Source organism: Durio zibethinus, chromosome 5, assembly GCF_047325235.1.
Source record: "Durio zibethinus cultivar Kanyao isolate XHJ-2024 chromosome 5, ASM4732523v1, whole genome shotgun sequence".
Classification (NCBI taxonomy): domain Eukaryota; kingdom Viridiplantae; phylum Streptophyta; class Magnoliopsida; order Malvales; family Malvaceae; genus Durio; species Durio zibethinus.
Window position 1 is genome coordinate 10,854,178 of NC_143166.1, and position 21,811 is coordinate 10,875,988.

The window sequence follows — 21,811 nt, forward strand, 5'->3', positions numbered from 1 at the left end:
TTTTTATTATATTTAGAATTATTATAATTTTTCTTAAAGTGTAATGATTCTTCTAATTATTTTATGTTAAATTATATTAATTTTATGATTATTCTCACCGTTTTACATTGACTCTTAATTTTTTGTTTAAAATTATTTTATTATTTGTATTAATAATTTTTTACATTGTTAACTTAATTATTATGTTATAATAATATCATTTTGCACTTGTTATTATCTTTCATTATGCTTAAAATTATTATAACTTTTTCTTAAAAGTGTTACTACATTTCTAACTATTTTACATTAAATAATATTAATTTTACATTATTCTCATCTTTTTTTTTCTACATGCCATTTATATATATGCTTAAAGCTGGCGAATAAAATTATAGAATTGCTTATTGAGAAAGATCAAGATGATTCATCAACCTATATTAATTATTTTGTCAAATATGTATCCTTCTGCCAAGAAATGAAACAAGGAATGCAAAGTAATGAATTCCAAAAATCTAAAACAAAGAAAAAGATGATAAAAAACATTAAGTCAATAAAAGAATAAAACATAAAAGAAAGAAGCTGAGAAAAAAATGAAAAGTCCTAAAAAAATAATAAAAGGAAGAAAAACTTGGCAGTTTTAAAATTCCTTTTATTTTATTTAATAAATTATATTTAATATTAATTAATTAAAATTAGATTAACAAGTTAATAGGTAATTAATTATTTTTACAATAAAAAAAATCAATGGTTTATATTAATTTTTATATATCTAATGGTTATTATTCAATAACTTTATAATAAAGTCAAAAAATGTAAATTTAGTGTAGAAGTTCCCATTAACATACACTTTATTCATTTCAATTTGTCTTCATAATGTTAATTTTGCATTAAAGATAAAAGTAACCAAATTTATGTTAATCTTATGTATTTTGTAGATGAGATAAACTTTACGTGTTAATCCATATTTTATTAATTCTAAATATTTGTACACTATACAACTATACATTTAATCTATAAATTTTATTTATGTGCAAGTCATTTGACAAAAAATACTAATTACATAAATAAATTATGTTATTTATATATATATTTTAAATGTTAAAATTAGGATTAATGATTTTATTTGTAACATGTAAAATTGATGACAATAGAAAAAAATTATTCTTAAATATCACAATAATTAAATTTTTTTGAGATTTTATGGTTACATTTTTTTTAAAAACTTTTTTTTTTTAAAGTGAGAAATATTTTAATGAGCTCCATCCAAATACAAGGACAATCTTCTAAAAAATAATATGAAAATATAAATTATTTAGATTCTTACGTGTTGCTATAATTTATAAAAGAGGTTAATAACCTTTCAATTAAAGTTGAAAAATCAAAATAGAAAAAATAATAATATAAGTAGTTTTAAAAAGTTCTGTCAGTATTCAGGAAATTGTAAGTTCAAATAGATATATGTTAGATATATATTTTTTATTGTAAAAATTAAATTCAAGTAATCATAAAATATTTAAATAAATAAAAATCATATGTACATTACTATTAAACATATTTAGATATTTTTATTTTTTTTGCTAAAAATATTTTAATTTCAAATAATTAAAAATATTTAAGAAATTTTAACATTTTAATAATACATTATTATTTTTTTTTGGGAAGTTCGAATTCGAATTTTTATAAAGAAAATATGAGCACTAAGTTAAAAAATTAATATTTTATTAAAATAAAAGGGAATTGTGAGCCAATAGCTGGGGAATTTTCTTAGTTAAATTAAAGGAAACACTTAAAATTTGTAAAATCTGAAATTACTAATTAAAAGGAGAAATTGACATTGAAATTTTGAGAGTGAAAAAAGAATTATGTTTGAAAAAAAGAATTTGAGAGGATAGATTTAAATTTAGTTTGTTATTTAAATTATGGGAATGAATATACATTATGTATAAATTAGTTATGATTCCAAATGTTTATATATTTGAAATGTTATAAAAAATAAATTTCATTTTTTCAATAATCTATGAATATTTTAAATTCATTATTAAATTAAGGATTCCATAAATACATAAATTTGAAAATGATTATGAAGATCACATTTATATACACTTTATCACATAATTTATGTTAAATTTGAAATCTTTCATATCTAAGTTACCGAACCTAATGATTTCAACTTTTCTCACATAAAGCTTTGTGATTTAAAAATTAGTGACATGCTATAAAATTTATGTTTCCATAAATCTCACCCTTAAATATTGTAATAAATTTATGAAAATATTTTTAACTGTAAAGAAATAAAATACTTTTTGAATCGAAGATTTTGGCCAAAAAATTGAAGATATTTTAATAATTTTATCAAATTGAGTTAAAATAATAATTCCTTGAAAAGAAAATTTAATTATGTGATGTGACGTTAATTGAGAAAATAAAAATTATAAAATACTATATGAAAAGAAATTGGAAAAAAAACAGAAGAGCATAGAGGGATCCTAAATCAAAGAAAAGAGAGAACCCTTGCTTACCAAAAAAAAAGGAGAGAGAGAGAATCCTTGTATCGCGTCGCGTTTTGTAAATTAAAAAAATTTTAAAACTTATTACGTCATCTATCTCTTCGCTTTCTCTTCGCATCTAAGAAATAAGGAAAACAGAAACAGAAAAAAAAAAGGGGGGGGGGGGGGGGTTGCAATTTCTTCTTTAGTTCTGGCGTTCTGTAAATTTGAAATTTCAAAATCCTAGCTCCCTCATTTTTCCATATATTCATTCTAAGTTAGATCTTTACTTTTTTTTTTATTCTGTTTTTGTTATTTATTACTATTTTTTTCTCTTTCCCGAAATGGAGCGATCCAATACGTGTTGAATTCCGTGTAATTCTTTTTTTTTTTTTTTCTCTTTGAAAAATGTTGATCTTTTGTTGATTTTCTTTTTCCGTTTGTAAATTTGTAGATTTGCGTCTGTAGTTTAGACATATTTGAAGAGAGATTTTGGACAAAAGGGAGTTTTTGATAGAGGGGAGAAAAGAAAAAAAGAAGATGCGTTCAAAGAAAATGGAAGGACCATCGGCCCCGGCTATGCGTCGAGACCCTTACGAAGTTTTGTGCGTTTCACGGGATTCTACTGATCAGGAGATCAAAACTGCTTATAGAAAGCTAGCTCTCAAGTTAGTTTTTTTTTTCTTTTTAATGCTTTTCTTATTCAATTTTATGGATTTCTTTTGCAATGTTTCGGTTGCTTTAATACTAGATTAGATTTCGATCTAATGGGATTATTGCAAAGCTTTTGCGTTTAACTTTAATATCTAGCTGAATTATAGCTCATGAGGTTATCAGTGAAAATGACCGAGAGGAAACCTCTATGAAGAGTTCTTATAATTGTAGGAAGTCTGTTTCTTAGTGAAATTCTGTGGTAGAATTGTTTACAGAACAATGTGTGTTGCTGAGCTTCCAGCAAATCTTTCTAAGACTGCCAATTCCTCGTGTAATTAATTTCAGTGAGGATGTTTATTTCGTTCTCTTCTGCAAGTTGAGTGCTTGTGTTTTATGAGTTATTAATTTATTATGCTAGGATTTTGGTGTACGAGCTGGTGACATTATGACAATGGTTCCCATCCAGCTACATACAGACTAAAATTAATGAGTGAAATTTGAAATGTGAATGGAATCTTACGGATGATATTTGTACTGACATTCTTCTTGATCCCCAGAGGAATGAAAGATCCATAGCTTCGCCGCACAAGAATTATGATTGATCTCTCAAGTTTTAACATTACAATGAAATGCTTGTTTGTTTGGTTTATTTTTAACCTGGATTTCTTCATTTTTCTTTTTCGTTCTTTTAACAGGTATCATCCTGACAAGAATGCCAGCAACCCTGAGGCTTCAGAGCTTTTTAAGGAGGTTGCATATTCATATAGCATTTTATCTGACCCAGAAAAGCGAAGACAATATGACAGTGCGGGGTTTGAGGTGCTTGCCTTTCCTTTCCTTTCCTTTCTTTTCACATTGTTTTAGTATTCTTCATTATGTTCAATGTTGTATTTTATGTCTCTCTATGTTACACAGAATTAAGCATTGCAACATATGTTTCAAGGTTCATTTCCTTTATTCAGTGTTACTGTTCAGCACAGATTTAAGCATTTTTTTTTTATTTGAGTCTCACTTTCTTGTTGAGAAATTAATAATTTCTTGCTCAGGGATTGGTGTAATTGCTGCAAATTTAGATTTTATGGTGAACTTCAATTCAAAAGGGAAAAAAAAAAAGTTTATCATGAGATGTTTTATTGAGAACATCGGTTTTAGTTTAAGGTTACAAAGTTAGAGTTACAACTTGATGTAGAAAATGAACCGGTGATTTTGATGGACCGAGAACTCTTTTTTGTCAGTACAGAAAAAATGATTTTTCCCCATAGAGGCTGAATCTTGTAAAATGAATCTAAAAAATGGAATTAGGGTGTCAAAATTAGTAGTGAAGACTGTTTTCAAAACCTTTAACATGGCGTTACTGATGTCCATGGTAATGTATCATGGACATGTTAGATAATGCGGTAGCATGGCAGCTATTACCATTGGATTGGATTGGCAAAATGATTGGCAATTAATGAGGCGATTGGTGACGTTGATCTTGTGATGCGGCTTAATAGAAAATAGGGATTTGGGTTATGTATCGAGCCATATCAGGTAATGTATCTCAGTTGAATCTGAATATGGCATGGGTATGTAGGGTTTGTTATGTATATTTGTTTCATAGGTTCTCTCAAGTTCCCTTATGGAGTACTGTGGATCATTAAACCTCAATATCAAATCATCTAGGAAAACATCAAAATGGAAACACTGACTTGATGACACAGGACAAGATTCTGCTTATGAAAGGATTGAATTATTTTGAGATTTTTTTACTGGTTTTATAAATTTTTTGCATTTCAACTGTAGTTTTTAGTATTTAAAGAATTATAAGGGCATTTGGTGTTATATTTGGTTTCTTGTATTTATGTTAGGTCTTAAGAGTAGCCTATTTCAATTTCCTTCCACTTTTGATTATTGAGATATTATGAATTGAGATTTGAGTTCTGAGTGGTGATATTTCCTTTCCCCTCTATTTCGCCTTGTCCACTTACTTTATATCTCCCTTTTCCTTTATATTTTCTTAGTAGTCTGCATTTTCTGTCCCATTATCCTTGTTCTAAATCATATAGCCATCGCCAACTAGTTTGTTTGGCATAGTTGAGTTTAGGTATAAGATGATTTTCCCTTTTATATAGAATTCTTTTTATTCATGCATATTTTGGAACTAGCTCTGATTTATTTGTTGTGTGTGTGTCTTTTAGCTCATAATTAGGTCTCCACCTTGTAATTTTTTTAGCTCATAATTGGATCTCCAACGTGTAATTTTTTAATAATTTTACTTTTATATTTACCCCAATCTATTTTAGCTTTAACCAAAAAAGAAATTTTTTAATGCAGGACATGGTTTAGATTGTTTGTATTTGAAGATTTTCATGTATAAACTTGATCTCTGAATTTAGTTGTAGGATATTGATTCTAATCCAAAATATGAGGATGTCTTAAAAAGGGTTGTGCAAATAACATATCTTGGTCTTTCTCTTTGTCTCTCTCACACATGCATGCACTTGTGCGCAAAGAGAGAGGTATTTATGTGCTTTGATTGATTGATTGAGACTTGCCATGGATACTTCTATTGATGGAAATCCATCCCCCTTAAACCATGAACATCTCCTCAGATCACCTATTGAGGATTTTGGCTTTTATTCTCTTTTAAATTTTCCCTCTAGTTTTACCACTTGAAACTAGGAAACCATCAGTTTTAACTGTTCTTTATGACCTATGTACTTTATCTCATTTCCTTGTTTCAGATTAACCTTCTTTTAACACTACTTTCCTTTAAGTACTAAATCACCTACATTTTCTAGTGTTACATTACCATCCCCTATTCACATCTCATTAGAGTTCCCAAAGTGTCGCTTTCTAATTCCATCGAATATTGTTGTGAAACCTCATGTCACTGACAAAAAGTTAAAGAATCTATTTGCATTTATCATTGACTGCACTATTTTAGTTCGTAAATTTCCTTGATGATGTTGTTAACTTAAGATTGTATTGGTTTCCTCCAATTGTATTTCTTCTCTTGTTCATAATTTCCACCTTATATTCCTTTTATGATGGCAAGTTGTCAAAACCTGATGTTTTTCTCTTTTTTCAACAAATGTTACAAGGCTCTTGAAGATTCAATGGATATGGAGATTGATTTGTCCAATCTGGGAACTGTTAATACAATGTTTGCAGCATTATTCAGGTGAGACATCCATTGAAATATTGCAACTTTTATGCTGAATTTACTTATTTCTGAGTCACTTATTCTTTCTTCTACCCTGCTTGTTAAATATATATATCTTTAGTAAGCTTGGTGTCCCCATCAAGACTACGATCTCAGCTAATGTTCTTGAAGAAGCTCTAAATGGAACTGTCACAGTTAGACCCCTTCCTATTGGAACATCAGTTAGCGGAAAGGTGCTTACTTTATTTCTAGCTGATGCACCATACTCTTTCAAATTCTTTCCCAAATTCTCATGCATTTGGCTGTAGGTAGATAAGCAATGTGCCCACTTCTTTGGTGTAACAATAAGAGATGAACAAGCTGAAGCTGGGATTGTTGTGAGGGTAACTTCAACAGCACAAAGCAAATTCAAGGTAGGTTATACATGAAACTTTTCTTTGAATGATATTGTGTTCCTTTCAAAATGACTATGAAGCATTTGGGTGTGTGCCACAACTGATCACTTCTCTCTATGTTGCACTTTTGCTGTATGTTTGTGTGCGTGTGTCCATTGTGCATGAGCATGCATCTCTTCAAAGTGGTACCTTGTCAAAATTAGATAATAACTCACTGTTTCATAATGTAAAACTTTCAGTTACTTTATTTTGAACAAGACGTCAATGGTGGCTATGGTTTGGCCCTACAGGTACTAAGCACTTGTCTTTGATTCTTGTCCTTTCCAATTTCTTTGATTTATCTATAATTTTTTTGTAGTAAATATTTGACTTTTTGGTGTTACTTGCCAAGATAATCAATACATTTTTTGTTTCATTTATTTGTCATGTGATTGTCTTTGCTATATCTTTCAGGTAATATAGGTGGAAACTTTAAGTGACAAATAAAAAAAAAAAATCTATAGCCACCTTATTACTTTCCATGTCCTTAGTGAGAACGCTAGTGAAAACCTTGTGAATGATTTTAAAAAAATTACAGCTATTGTTCATGTTAGCTGTCTGTGCAGGTCATGAATAAGTTAGTTCTGGTGGTATATTTTGATCTGAACATTTGTAATTTTGGTCAGACTGGACTTTGAAAAAAGCATACTATTAGTGTTGCCGGAGTTAACTTTCCCCTTTCTCTCCCTCTTCCCCCTCCCCTCCTCAACTTTTCTTAGAAAGTTTAATCTCTCAGCACTATGGTTCTCTTTTCTCCCAAGTTTCATATGTGCTCTACTAAAATGAACCATTTAAATATGTTGTTGCCACTTAAAAAGCTTTGTTGTTGGTGAAATGTGTCCTATTGCCTGTAAAAATAGTGGTTTTTTAATGGTTTGAATAGCAGTTGGATAGGTGATTATGATGGTCGAGTCTGTTGCTCTATTTACTACCCAATCTTCAGCAAATAAATTTTTTAGACTCATTGTATAATTCTGAAGTCATGTTATTTTTTACTTTACTTCTTTATCTGTTGCCTCTAGCATACATCATGCGTAGTAGTATGTTTTTAACTTAGGCTGGATGAACTTCCTTGTATCGTGGGTGAATAGATGATACACTATCTTTTTTCTTTTTTATGGGGGAGAGGAAGAGAGGAGGGGTTATAATATTATATTTTCGTTTCTTTCTCTTCTCCATTTCTTTAGTGGATGGATATTGATTGTATGGTTGATTTTGGAAGGAAATCAGGAAACATACAGTTATATTAGTAATTATGATTGTAGGATTTGGTGATGTTTTCTTTTTTTAAAGAACAAAATAAATAGGAAAACCCTTTTACGTTTTGGAAAGCACTTTCTTGATTTTTGGAGATTTTCCATAAAGCATGCTAGAAGCGTTTTGTACTTTTCTTTCTTAAAGAATGAGAAAATAAATTCATTAATGTTAGAATTAAGGCTTTAGAGAACAACTTACTAATCACTTGGATTAGCCTTTCATCATATAAACAATACTAAGGAAAGAGAATCAATTACAAATTACACATTAATGCCCCCAATTAATCCCTCCTTAACTATCTCCCATGGAATATTGTCATAACATTCCAACTCACACACACGTATACACTAACACTCCCCTTTAAGCTGGAGCAAATATATCAGCCATGCTCAGCTTGTTACATATATAGTCAGCCCCAACTCTTGGAAGTGATTTCCTAAGAATATCAGCTAGTTGTTCCCCTGTGTGCACATGCTTTAATAATATTGTTCCACTCTGCAACTTTTCCTTAATGAAATGACAATCAACTTCTATATGCTTGGTTCTTTCACGAAATACTGGATTGGAAGCAATATGAATTGCCGCTTGATTATCACCCCATAACTTTGTAGGGGTCCGAAAATGGAAGCTCAATTTCATCTAAGAATTGAACCATCCATAATACCTCTGTTGTAGCCAAAGCCATGGTTTCTGTGCTAAACCTAGCAACTACATGCTGTTTCTTGCTCTTCTAGTACACCAGATTACTTCTAAGGAAGTTAGTATAACCAAATGTAGACTTCCTATCTATAAGAGACCCTACTCAATCTGCATCTGCATAGGCTCGAATACCCCCATCACTATTTGAATTGTAAAGGATCCCTTTTCTAGGATTTCTCAATAAATATCAAAAGATGCACATTGTTGCTCTCCAGTGAGTATCTCTAGGAGTTGCCATGAATTGACTAACCACACTCATTGGAAAAGATATATCAAGTCTTGTTATGGTCAAGTAATTCAGTTTTCTTACTAGTCTCTTATAAGGTGTGTGATCATCAAGTAAAGTACCATTTTCTAGAGAAAACTTAATACTTGGATCCATCGGTGTGTCACTTGGCTTGGCATGGAACAAGCCTACATCTCTCAAAATATCCAGTACATTTTTCCTTGGAGATACAAAGATTCCCTTTTTACACCTTGCCATTTCAATACCTAGAAAATATTTCAATTGACCAAGATCCTTAGTCTTAAACTGGGACTTAAGATACATCTTAAGTCTGTCAATCCCTGCACCATCATTGCCAGTGATGATGATATCATTTACATACACTCCCAACAATATAAGGGTAGAACTCTGCCGCCCATACTAAACAAGAGCTACATTAAATTTGCCGAACCACGTGTGTGGAGATTGCTTCAGACCATACAGAGACCTACGCAAACAGCACACCTTCCCACACTCCCCTTGAGCAACAAACCCTAGTGGTTGCTCCATATATAACTCTTCAGTCAAGTCACCATGTAGGAAAGCATTCTTCACATCCAATTGATGTAATGCCTATTTATGTGTAGCAACAAAACTGATTAATAGGTGAATAGATGTCATCTTTGCCACAGAAAATGTATCAAAATAATCTACTCCATATGTTTGTGCATATCCCTTCGCTATTAGCCTTGCCTTTAGTCTAGCCAATGAATCATCAGGATTCAATTTTGTTATGTAAACCCACTTGCACCCAATATCTTGCTTCTCTTCTAGCAAGGAAACCAAGTCCCATGTATGGTTAGCCTCAAGGGCCATCATCTCATCCTCGATAGCCTTACACCATCCTAAATCTGCAAAAGCATCACGAAGAGTACGTGGCACAGTAATAGCATCAATTGTGGCAATACAAGCCTGAAGTTAAGCAAAAAGTCTTTTGTACGAGGGTGTGTATAAAGGAAATTTTCTACAAGTTTGTGTACCTTGTCGTATAGCAATCAGTACATAGTAGCCATAGTGTCTTGAGATGAATCCAATGACGAAAAGATTGTCTCGACAGGGGAAGTTTTCGTAGGCGAATCTATGCAAGTCCTTCTAGTGTATGACCAAATCAAGTATCTAGGCATGCCACAAATGGAGATGTATTGACCAGTGTACCATGTATTTGATAGATGAGAAATCTTCTTCTGATATGATAGGTGATGGAAGAGATTGTAGTATCGAAGGAAAAGGAACCGACTCATGAAACTTGACTTCTGTCAAAATAATAAAGCAACCTAGGTCTGGAGAATAGCATTGTTACCCTTTTTAGTCGTGAATAACTTAGAAAGATACACTTAAAGGAATGTGTGTCTAATTTACTATGACTTGGATGAGTGTCACGAACAAAACATGTGCACCCAAACACCTTGAAGGAGATTGGAAGTAAGGGACGATTAGGACACAATACTTGAAGAGGAACTTTTCCTTAAAGAATTGAGTATAGCAAACGATTTATAAGATAGCATGCTGTGAGGATAGCTTCACTCCAGAATACTTAGGGGACCTTCATTTGAAACAAAATAGCTCTAGCCACTCCCAACAAATGACGATTCTTCCTTTCAACATTCTCATTTTGCTATGGGGTATCTGTATACGAGGACTGATGAACAATACTTTTTGCATTTAGGAATTGAACAAACTCTATAGAAAAATACTCTCCCCTATTATCACTTTGTAAAATTTGTGGAAAAACTAATAAATAAAACTGTGAAAAACTAAAAGTAAAACTGAATGTATATTGAAAAACTATTCATAAAGAATTATACAAGTACCTTAGGTTTATATACAATTGACTAGTGGTAAACTAGGAAACTAAATCTTTCTAAAAATTGATTCTATAATTGAGGGATTGTCTATCATAATTTTTTGTCCTAAATTTTAGGGATACAAATACTTAAATTCTAGGGATACAAATATAAATATACAGATTGCAAGATTACAATCAGCTGTAAATAAGTGTTTTCCCACACTCCTTCTTAAGCTGGTTAATAGGTGTTTTCCATTCTCAACTTGGAAATAATTTCTTAAAATGTTGCACTACTGAGACCTTTAGTCAACATATCTGTAAGTTACCCTTGGTTGATACATATGGTTTACAAATCAACCCATTGTCTAGTTTCTCCTTTATGAAATGCCGGTCTACTTTAATGTGTTTTGTTTTGTCATGTTGCACATGATTTTGTATAATGCTTATTACAATCTTGTTATCACAGTAAAGTCTTATTAGTCATCCCACTTGATCTTCAAGTCTACTAGGATAATCTTTAACCATAGTAGTTCACAAATTTCTTGACCCATCGCCTTGAACTCTGTTTCAGCACTTGATCTTGTCACCACATTCTGTTTTTTACTTCGAAAAGTCACAAGATTACCACCTAGGAAAGCGTAATAGCATGAGGTGGATCTTCTATCAGTTGCTGAACTTGCATAATCAGCATCTGTATATGCTTTTAGAACCAGTCTCAAATTTCTTTTGAATAAGATACCTCTCTCAGGTTTGGCCTTCAAATAGTGCAATACATGATAGATAGCTTGTAGGTGCACTTCTTTAGGACTATGCATAAATTTACTTATCACACTCACAACGTATGCTATATCAGGGCTAGTATGTGAGAGAGAAATGAGTCTTCCAACTAATCTTTGGTACATCTCTATAGCAGTATCTTCATTAGCTTTTCCAAGTTTATGATTAGGATCTATAGGCGTATTTGTAGGTTTACATGCGAGCTTCCCAGTTTCTTTCAAAAGATCTATCACATATTTTTGTTGTGAGATGAAAATACCATTCCGTGAGTTACTTCAATTCTTTGGAAGTACTTCAATCTCCCTAGCTCTTTTATCTCAAATTCTCTAGCCAAACACTATCTTAGAGATTCTCTCTCTTTTTCATTATCTCCAGATTATATCATTAACATACACTAATAGAACTGTGACTCTCTCTGAATCAGAGTGCTTGATAAACAATGTGTGATCTCTTTGACTCTGTTTATATCCCATTGCTAGCATTACTTTGGCAAATCTCTTGAACCAAGCCCTAAGAGATTGTTTAAGGCCATATAAAGCCTTTTTTAGCTTGCATACTTTGTTTGCTTCTAGATGACCTCCAAATCTCGGTGGAACCTTCATATATATTTTTTCTTCCAAATCACCATGTAGAAAAGCATTCTTTACATCAAATTGTAGAAGTTGCCAATTGTAATTTGCAGCCAATGATAACAAAATCCTAACTGTATTCATCTAAGCAACTGAAGCAAAAGTTTCCTGATAATTCACTCCATAAGTTTGAGTGTAGCCTTTAGCCACTAACTTGGCTTTATACCTTTCAATGGTACCATTCACCTTATATTTTACAGTGAAAATCCATTTACACCATACTAGATTTTTTCCTTTAGGCAACTCTATTAGTTCTCATGTCTTATTTTTCTCTAAGGCCTTCATTTCTATTTTCATGGCTTGCCTCAATTTCTCACTGGATAATGCCTCGGATAATATAGTTGGAACAAAAATAGTGTTTAAGCTCACAAAAAAATTTTTGTGGGATGGTAAGAATTTTTCAAATGACACAAAATTAGAGATTGGGTATAATGGATGCTTTGTACATTCTCTGGTTCCTTTCCTAATGGCAATGGGTAAATCATAATCACTAGTTATAGTTTTAGGAGATTCATGCTCATTTTGAGAAACAGAGTCAAAGACTGTAGTTACTTCATTTCTAGAGTTAGGATCAGGTTATTGGACTGGCACTAGTTCAGGATTTGGAACTTTCTTTCTTGAGTACACCTGTAATTCTTTCATAAAATCACGAACAATATTATTTTTTGTCACATCTTTTGTGTTTGAAATGGGTTCAGATTCAAATTCAATGTTTGACTTGGACTCAGAAGAAACAAGTTTTGACTCAAAAGAATTAATGGGTGAAAATGTTGAAGAAGAGGACAAATCAAAGCAAAAAGAAGTCTTTATCCTTATCTTCCATGAATGAAGTCTCCTTCTGAAGATAAGGTTGAGTAAAAAAATGGTTTACTTTTTTCACAAGCGACATCTATAGACAATTTTTTGGTAGGAGGATGATAACACATACACGTTCTGAGTTGATGAATACCCCATAAAAAAACACTTAATTCTAGGATCCAATTTCCCCCTATTGTGAATGTGAACATGAACAAATGATGTACAACCAAATATCCTAGGTGTGAGGTTGTTTGTGGTATTAAAGTTGGGATAGAATTGTGAGAGTAGTTCCATAGAAGTTTTAAATCTCAAAACCCTTGAAGGTAACCTATTTATGATATGTGTGGCAGTGAGAACAACTTCCCTCCAGTAGGATTTGGATATGTTTGTTTGAAAAAGCAAAGCTCAGGTTGTGGCTAGTAAATGACTGTTTTTCCTCTCTGCCACTCCATTTTGCTGTGGAGTATTAACACAAGATTACTCATGGATAATTCCCTCATTTTGGAAATGGGTAGATAAACTTTGGTTGAAATAGTGTCTTGCATTATCAGACTTAAATCTCTTGATTTTCACTCTAAATTGATTTTGGATCATGTTTTGGAAGCTTAAAAACAAACTATTCACATCTGATTTGGATTTAAGTAAAAATATCCAAGAGACCTTGGTACAATCATTTATGAAAGAAAAAATCGCCTTGCACCCGAAATATTAGGAATTGTAAAGGGACCCCATATGTCACTATGAATCAAGTAAAAAGGAGTAGAACTTCTTATTTTTCTAACTGGAAAAGACACGTCTATGTTTTGCAAATTCACAAACATCACAATGAAAATTTTCGGCATTTAATCTTTTGAACAAAAAAGGAAACATGTTTTTCAAAGTTCCAAAAGAAGGATGCCCAAGACGAAAATGATAAAGCTAGATTTTATCTTTATTGGGAGATTTTTCAGAAAGAAATGACAAAGGTAAATTATTCTTGATATTACTTGTGTTGTTTGATGTATCAAGATAGTATAGTCCATCCTTCTCCTTAGTAAGTCCAATCTTTTTCTCTGAACTTTGGTCCTAAAATTCACAATAAGAGGGATAAAAAATCACTTTGCTGTTCATATCTCTAGTAAGTTTTTGTATAGATATCAAATTAGTAGACAATCCAAGAATATGAAAAACATTTTTAAGAACAAATGAGAGATTAATTTGAACATCTCCTAATCTTGCCATTGTAGTAAGTGAACCATCTGCAACAACAATTTTTTTTTATTACTAGGACACATTGTATATGTACCAAACTTCTGTGAGGAATGTGTCATATGGTTTGTGGCTCTTGAGTCAATGACTCAAGAACTCGTAATAGGCTTAATCGAGACATTTGATCCATGAGAACCAAAAGCTTTACCTGAACTAGAGACTTTACCCAAGGAACATACCCTAGTAAGTTTTTCAAGGGCTTTGAATAGGCTTATCAGCTTTTCAGTTACTTCTCTGTCCAACTCTCCTTGTTTTCGAGACATTTGTAGTATTCCGGTGATTTTTTCAGTTGACATTTCCTCAAATTGGGTGGTAGTGATATCTTTCTTTGAACTGAAATAAGTCTCAAAATATAACCAGAAATGACTCTTAGCAATAGAGGCTAAAGAAGGGACAAATAAAATGGCTATTAAGGCCTTAATAAGGTTCGACAATAAAGGCCTAAAATAGAAGTCAGCAATGAAGGCTGAAAATTTTGTTTTCCAAGAAGAGCCTAAAGCTTTGTTACTATGTGAAAAAACTGAGGAATAAAACTGTATGAAAAACTAAGAGAAACTGAATGTATATTGAAAAACTGCTCATAAAGTATTATATAAGCACTTTAGGTTTATATACAATTAACTAGTGGGTAAATTAGGAAGCTAAATCTTCCTAAAAACTGAGCCTATAATTGAGGGATTGTCTATCATAATTTTTTGTCCTTAATTCTAGGGATACAAATACTTAATTTTAGGGATACAAATATAAATATACAGATTATAAGATTACAATCAGCTGTAAATAAGTGTTTTCCCACAATTTTGATAGACTTACCAAATTGATTCTCTATTTTTGCATGAAAGGTAGTGAAGACAAAGAATAATTGAAAGCGGCTCTGTAGCAAATACAACCAACAAACTTGTGAAGAATGATTAACAAATGTCTCAAAGCATCTATATCTAGATTCCGAAATAATAGGACAAGGCCCCCATACATTAGAATGAATCACAGCAAAAAGAAACTTTTCTCTTTTATTAAATTGAGGTCGATAGGACACTCTGTGTAGTTTGACAAACTTACGTGATCCACAATCAAAACTAAAAGATGATAAATGAGGATACATAGCATGTAAAGTTGACATAGATGGATGACCAAAACGACAATGAGACTCATAAGCTAATGACAATTCTTCTGGGCATGTCATTAATCAAGACTATATTTTCTGTATGTCATCAAGCACATAAAGACCTCATACGGTCCTTCCCCTACCAACAGTCTGCTTCATCAATAGATCTTGAAAAACACTAAGTAGGAAAAGAGACACTACAATTCAAATTACTCATAATTTGAGTAACTGAAAGTAAGTTAAAAGGAGAAGAAGGGACATGTAGCATAGAATGTAAAGGTAACGTGGATATAGGTTGAGCCTTGCCACTTCCTACAATATCTATAGAGTTTCCATCAGCAACCAAAATAGATTGTTTCCTTGTCATAGGAGTATATGAACAAAGAGTACCTGTATTACCCGTCATGTGATCCAAAACTCCTGAATCAATCACCTAAGTCCTGGAGGGGGTTGCTAGGCATGCAATAGATTTGCCTTGTATAAAAGTTGTTGTTGGAGAGGAGATCGAAGTCTGATTTGGAAGCATCTGAATAAGCTTGTCATACTAATCTCGGGATAACTGAACTCTCTTCTCTTCTTACTGCTGGGGCTGAAGCACAGCATCAATCACATGCCATTGGTGGGCCAAAATTGCCTTGCAGATGTGGACAAACATTTCGTTAGTGTCCCTGCTTTCCACAATAATAGCAAGACCATGGCTCTTCTCTACCACTTCCAGGTCCTCTACCTTGTCCACCATGTCTTCCACATGGTGCTTGCTTTTTACGCTGTGGGGCCACAAATACTACCCTGTCTTCTTGTGGAGGATCATGCTAGGTGACCTTGTTGAGGCACTTATAAGCATCCAATAAAGAAAGTGGATCTCTATCTGCCAACATTTGAATACTAGCATTGGCACACTTTTTCCTCAATCCTGCTAAGAAAAACACTATAGCTAGAGCTGCTTGTTGCTTCTGGTTTGTCTTCAGATTAGTAGACAAGGGCATGAATTCATTAAACTCGTCATATACCTCAATGAATGTAGCAAAATATTCCCTCAGGCTCTTATCGGATTGCTCCATTCTAGTACATGCCTTGGTAACAACTGAGATCCTTAGCCAATTCTTAGAATTTGCATAAACAATTTTTAAAGCATCCCAAAGTTCTTACTTGTGAAGTATTTGATTGAACATGACCTTGACTCATCGATGGAACTGAGATCCTTAGCCAATTCTCAGAATTTGCATAAACAATTTTTAAAGCATCCCAAAGTTCTTACTTGTGAAGTATTTGATTGAACATGACCTTGACTCATCGTTCCATCGAGTTGAACAATTGTCTAAGCACTCGATTGTCCTTCTGCTCCCACATTGCATACTCAAAGCTTTCCTTTCTTGGCGGTTCACTTGTAAAAAACCGAGCCTTTCCAAGACCTCGCAAGGTCACCAACACAATCTTGCTTCATGACAAGTAGTTGGAGCTATTAAGTTTCTCATCCGACAACTATGAGCCCGTGATAATCTTAAGTTATCACTTTTGATACGGTTGCTTTTTCCTTGGCTATGGTCACAGAACCTTCTTTCTATAGAATACAACTGGTAATCCTTCAATCGGACAACACAACCCCTAATCAACAACAAGGAACTTTGTCCCTAGTTCTGCAGCCATGTTGTACACCGAGAAGAACTTGTCTCTTTTAATTTATCATTCACGAAAAGGTTCTTTTGCTTTTGTAACTGAAAGAAATATTTGAGTGTAATGTGGTGGGCATTAGTTTGGTCAATGCTTGACCAATCAAAGATTAGATTTATATATTTTTTTTAATTAAGAGAATTTTAAGGGAGAAATAATTGATTAGAATTGAAATGTTTTGGGAATTAATTTTGATTTAGAATGAGACATATGAGATGAATGAGTTTAATGTAAATTTGAAAGGGATATTATATTATAATTTAGATGAAAAAAAATTAAATGATTAATATATTAATTCTATTTTTTTTATTTAGATTTTATTAATGATTTTATTGTTTTGATATTTGTAAGTTGTTAATTTTCTAAACGTGAATATTTTATTATAGTATCAAAAAATTGTAAATAATTTTTTTATATAAATAAAATAACATAGGGTATCATTAATTACTTTAGAAATCATGAAAAAAGAATTTTTATGACTATAATTATAATTACCATGTTTTATAACAAGTTGTGCAAATTTTTAAAAAATTCATGACCATGATAACCACAATGATCGCGATGAGATTCATTATATCTATAACGACGACAAATGCAACAAGACCGAAAATGTGTTCGCAACCGCAATTTAAATCCCTGGCGATAGCTTAGGTGACAACACAAGGGCTATGACAGAGGGGTTTGGGGAAAGAGAGAGTGGGATTGTAGCGGCTAGGGTTGGGCTACTGGCTCTGGTACCATGTTAGGATTAAGGGTTTAGAAAACAACTTACTAATACCTTGGATGAGCCTTTCATTATATAGACAATACTAAAGAAAGAGAATCAATTACAAATTACATATTAATGCTCCTAATTAATCCCTCCTAAACTATCTCCCATGGAATATTCTAATAATATTCCAACTCACACACACTCGTACACTAACAATTAATTGATAAAGATGTTAAAGATGAATTTGTTTAGAATGTCATAATACTAGGATTTTAATGAAGTTGTTTTTTTTTTTCCTTCTCTCTCTATGCTCTTTACAACGTCATGATTTAGTCCTTAAGTAAAGAAATGAAAAAAAAAAAAAAACTAATGCTAAAAAAGTGTCTAAATTAAAAAAAAAAAAAAAGTAACATGAAAGCCCTTTTTTTGTCATTTTTAACAAAGTTGTTTAAAGACATTTAGGAACTAAATGGAGTAATGGAGAGGTTAGGAATCAAAATGATTGTTACAAGCTTAGAGAAAAATGGTGCTATTTTACCCTCAAATATTGGTCTGAGTATCAAGACTAAATTATTGACTTTTGCTTCTAGAAAAGTAAAAGGAAAAGTTGTAGCCAATTTTTTTTTCCTGGTCTTTTGCTATTAGAAGTGAAAATTATATTAAGCTGGTTTGGTTCCTCTTGACCAATTTTTTGTCCACTACTTTTTGATACATTTCCTCACTATTGTTCATAAATGAGTTGGTCCATAACACCCTCACATCCGAAAAATGATGATGGAGAAAAAAGTAATGGTTGGGGATATGAAGCCATAATAATTAAAAGTTGCAGCAAATGCTTTATAGTTTTTCTTTTTGTCTGTGTTATGGGAAGGAAGAAAAAAAAGATACAACCGTTTCTAATATTATTGCCTTTTTTTATCATTTGTCCTCGAGTCATGTTTCTTGGACTGCTTATTTTTCTCATTCTTATCTGGCATTAAAAGGTAAAAGAACTTCCAATAACTTGATCCATTAAATATTGCTTCCCAACCTATTTTATCACCATTTTGTGGAATTAAACTTGGATTTCAATTTTCAAAAATGGTTTTTTTGGTACATTTGAATGCCTAAAGGATGTAGCCCTTTACCTTCCCATAAACTCTATCCTCCCCTACTCAAGATTCAAACCTAAGACGTCCTGGCTGAAGTGTCATGTTCTAGCCATTAAGGTATCCCTTGAGGACAGTGAAAAAAAATTCTCAGTAGAGGGTATTTTTAAGAAGAATGGATATTCTTATTATAGTCTTTCATATCTATTTTCTAGTTCATATAATAATTGTGGATGCCCAAGTGAGCCCCATAAAAATAAGTGCAATTCAAGTAGCAAACTCTATGTTGGATTGTGTACATTCAGAATTAATTTTTAGAATAATTTTCTTGGTCTTTGTATGTGTATTTCTATTATCTGTGTATATGATATTGGTAATATCATGTATTTGCTTGTATGCCATTATTTCTCTCTATTCCAATGATTCACTTTCTAGATGTAAAAACTTATCAGAATAAGCTGGTATTCTTGATTGCTATATAATACAATTCAAATACACATAAACCATGATGAGTCATGTCTAAAGATAAATATCTGCATATATCTGTGTGATGCATGTGCACATTTGATACTTAAAAGGGCAATTCCTTATTTCTGCAACCTTAAATAATAGTTCTTTATTTTTGCCTAAGTACTTGAGACTTTTAGTTTACCCTTTGACACTTTCTGTCAGATTGTCTGTGTTTTTGACATGGTTAATTTAATGTTATACTGGTGATCTATTGTTCAGTGAAAGCTCATCTTAGTTATATTAGTGCTTCAATGTTTGTGTAACGAAAGCTCTTGTGGTCATTGCTATGATGCGTTTGTCCTTTTTCCTGTCATTGTCTTGGAAGTTGAAGGATATTTTGTTACTTGCAGTTGTGTTTCTGAAGTAATTAGGCATTTATCCATACATATCTTACTTTCTATTTAGGATTTCACTGTTTGTCTGCAGGAAGACAGCGAGAAGACAGGCAAGGTGACATCTGCTGGCATGTATTTCTTACATTTTCAAGTATACAGAATGGATTCCACTGTAAATGCGGTATGTGAGTTGTCATCTCTTGCTTTATTTGTATCTGCTGGGTGTTTGGCTTCTTCTTGTGGTAAGAAGTGCTGGTTTATTCATGTGTAATGCAGTTAGCAATAGCTAAAGATCCTGAATCTGCTTTCTTTAAGAGGTTGGAAGGTCTTCAACCTTGTGAGGTTTCAGAACTAAAAGCTGGCACACATATATTCGCTGTCTATGGTTGGAGCTGTTCGATTTGTCTATTGATTTTGTTAAAAGTATGTTTTGGAGTATTTTGTGTTATTGGTTGACTGGTTTGGATAATATTTCACAGGAGATAATTTTTTCAAGACTGCTACTTATACAATTGAGGCACTTTGTGCAAAGTCATATGAGGATACTACCGAGAAGCTTAAGGATGTTGAAGCTCAGATATTAAGAAAGAGAAATGAGTTGCGCCAATTTGAAACAGAGTACAGAAAAGTATTAATCCTGCTATGTTCTATTTGGCTTGTTATAAGTATGAGTTGTGCTCATTTGATCTTATGATTCTGGTGGGATATTTTTTAGGCATTAGCACGCTTTCAAGAAGTGACCAACCGGTACAGCCAAGAAAAGCAGTCGGTATGTTTACAAAGCCTTGTTTCTTTGTAACTGTTTTTTTTTTTTTTTCAACCTTGCAGTTATACTGCTTTTCCTGCATTTATGCTATCTTTTCAATTTAGCAAGCGGCTGCATCCATGTATGCATAAGGATATGTTTGTCTGTATATATGCACATTTAATGCCCCTTCTCATACACAGACTCGGGTACTAATTGCTTCTAATTTTTAATAATTGTCTATAGAAAATGCTCCTGAGCTTCTTGATATTGCTAAAAAACGTAATTTCTCATTTGGATTCAATTCATTCTTTTAAGTTTATCATGAACAAAACTGTAACCAGAGTCATTTAAACACAGTGCTGATTTGACTTGGATTATTGGGATCTGCAATACAGGTAGATGAGCTGCTGAAACAGCGCGATACTATCCATGATTCATTCACTGTAACAAAAGCACCCAATAGTATTGGTGTTAATTTAAGTAATGGAAGCACTAGCAAAGTTCCTGGTGAGATTGAGAGCCCATCGGAAGATGGAAACTCAGATGGGAAGGATAAATCAGGGAAAAAGAAATGGTTCAATTTGAATCTGAAGGGATCTGATAAAAAACTTGGTTGAAATGGTATTCAGATAGATTCTTGTTTTACATGAGAGGTTTGAAATGTCCACCTTTGAGTTTGACATATTTGCCAGCACTCTGCTGCCTGCTAAAGCTTGCCTTGTATTGTTTATTCAATTCTTTTCCCCGTCTATGGCTCTCCACCAAGCTTGTTCAGTATTTCATGTTGCAGTAATGGTCCTGTATATACTTATTTGATGAAGTGGGCTCTCCCATCCACTTGTCTGTTTAGCAGCCTCAACATTTGTAGTTCTCATAGTGTAATAGGAAATTCATTTGTCTTATTTTTTTGAATGGAAAATTTTCTTTTCTTCCGACATTGCTGGTGTAACTAAATTTGGTAATGCGTGTACATGTGTTTATTTCATGTAAAATATATGTAAAATATGAAAATTATTATCATAATTTTTATTTATATATTAAATAAAAAAATATATTTTTTAATTTTTGTTATATTCATATATAAATTTTGTTAAAATTTAAATCATATCATTTTCATAAGTTTATCATATTTAAATGTAACTATCTTATGTTTTCGGATCAGTCTGCTAGGGGATTAATGAAGAGATTAATTAAGTTCTGTTGACTGGTGTTTGTTAGTATTTTCTATAAAAGTAAAAATTAAATCACAAAATCAATCAAACGAAATTTTGTTCCAGTGCTCGAAAGCCTTTTACCACCGGTTTTATTACTATCATCAGAAGTTTTGTTTACAGAGGTGATCAAAATATTTATAAGGATGACGATTCTTGTCATGAATAAACAAAATGTTTTATAAATCAAATTACAAATTTTTTGGCCAATAAGAAAACAACTTAAAATAATCTGGCGATAGCATAAACGAAATAATCTAGTTAGACAATTGTG

General features: G+C 32.2%; 1 protein-coding gene across 3 annotated transcripts; it reads left to right on the forward strand.

Moving 5' to 3' along the window:
- Positions 1-2,446: 2,446 nt before the first annotated feature.
- LOC111283088 (chaperone protein dnaJ 15-like) lies at positions 2,447-21,263 on the forward strand. 3 transcript variants are annotated; one of them, XM_089760836.1, is made up of 12 exons: positions 2,447-2,742; positions 2,920-3,133; positions 3,815-3,938; positions 6,203-6,282; positions 6,386-6,497; positions 6,573-6,677; positions 6,899-6,949; positions 19,670-19,759; positions 19,855-19,963; positions 20,058-20,206; positions 20,294-20,347; positions 20,722-21,263. In XM_089760836.1, the coding sequence occupies exons 2-12, from the start codon at positions 3,006-3,008 to the stop codon at positions 20,941-20,943; spliced, it is 1,224 nt and encodes a 407-aa protein (XP_089616962.1). In that variant the 5' UTR covers positions 2,447-2,742; positions 2,920-3,005; the 3' UTR covers positions 20,944-21,263. The 3 variants fall into 3 exon arrangements, with proteins under 3 accessions (XP_089616962.1, XP_022727218.1, XP_089616961.1); XM_022871483.2 differs by having other exon boundaries at positions 2,605-2,742; positions 19,649-19,759; XM_089760835.1 differs by having other exon boundaries at positions 2,614-2,840.
- The last annotated feature ends 548 nt before the right edge of the window (positions 21,264-21,811 follow it).

Bases quoted from the DNA above. Each gene is read 5' to 3' on its own strand.
- LOC111283088 (XM_022871483.2), top strand. From the start codon at position 3,006: ATGCGTTCAAAGAAAATGGAAGGACCATCGGCCCCGGCTATGCGTCGA. The intron at 6,283-6,385 runs GTGAGACATCCA...ATATATCTTTAG, and splicing joins ATGTTTGCAGCATTATTCAG to TAAGCTTGGTGTCCCCATCA. The intron at 6,678-6,898 runs GTAGGTTATACA...TAAAACTTTCAG, and splicing joins CAGCACAAAGCAAATTCAAG to TTACTTTATTTTGAACAAGA.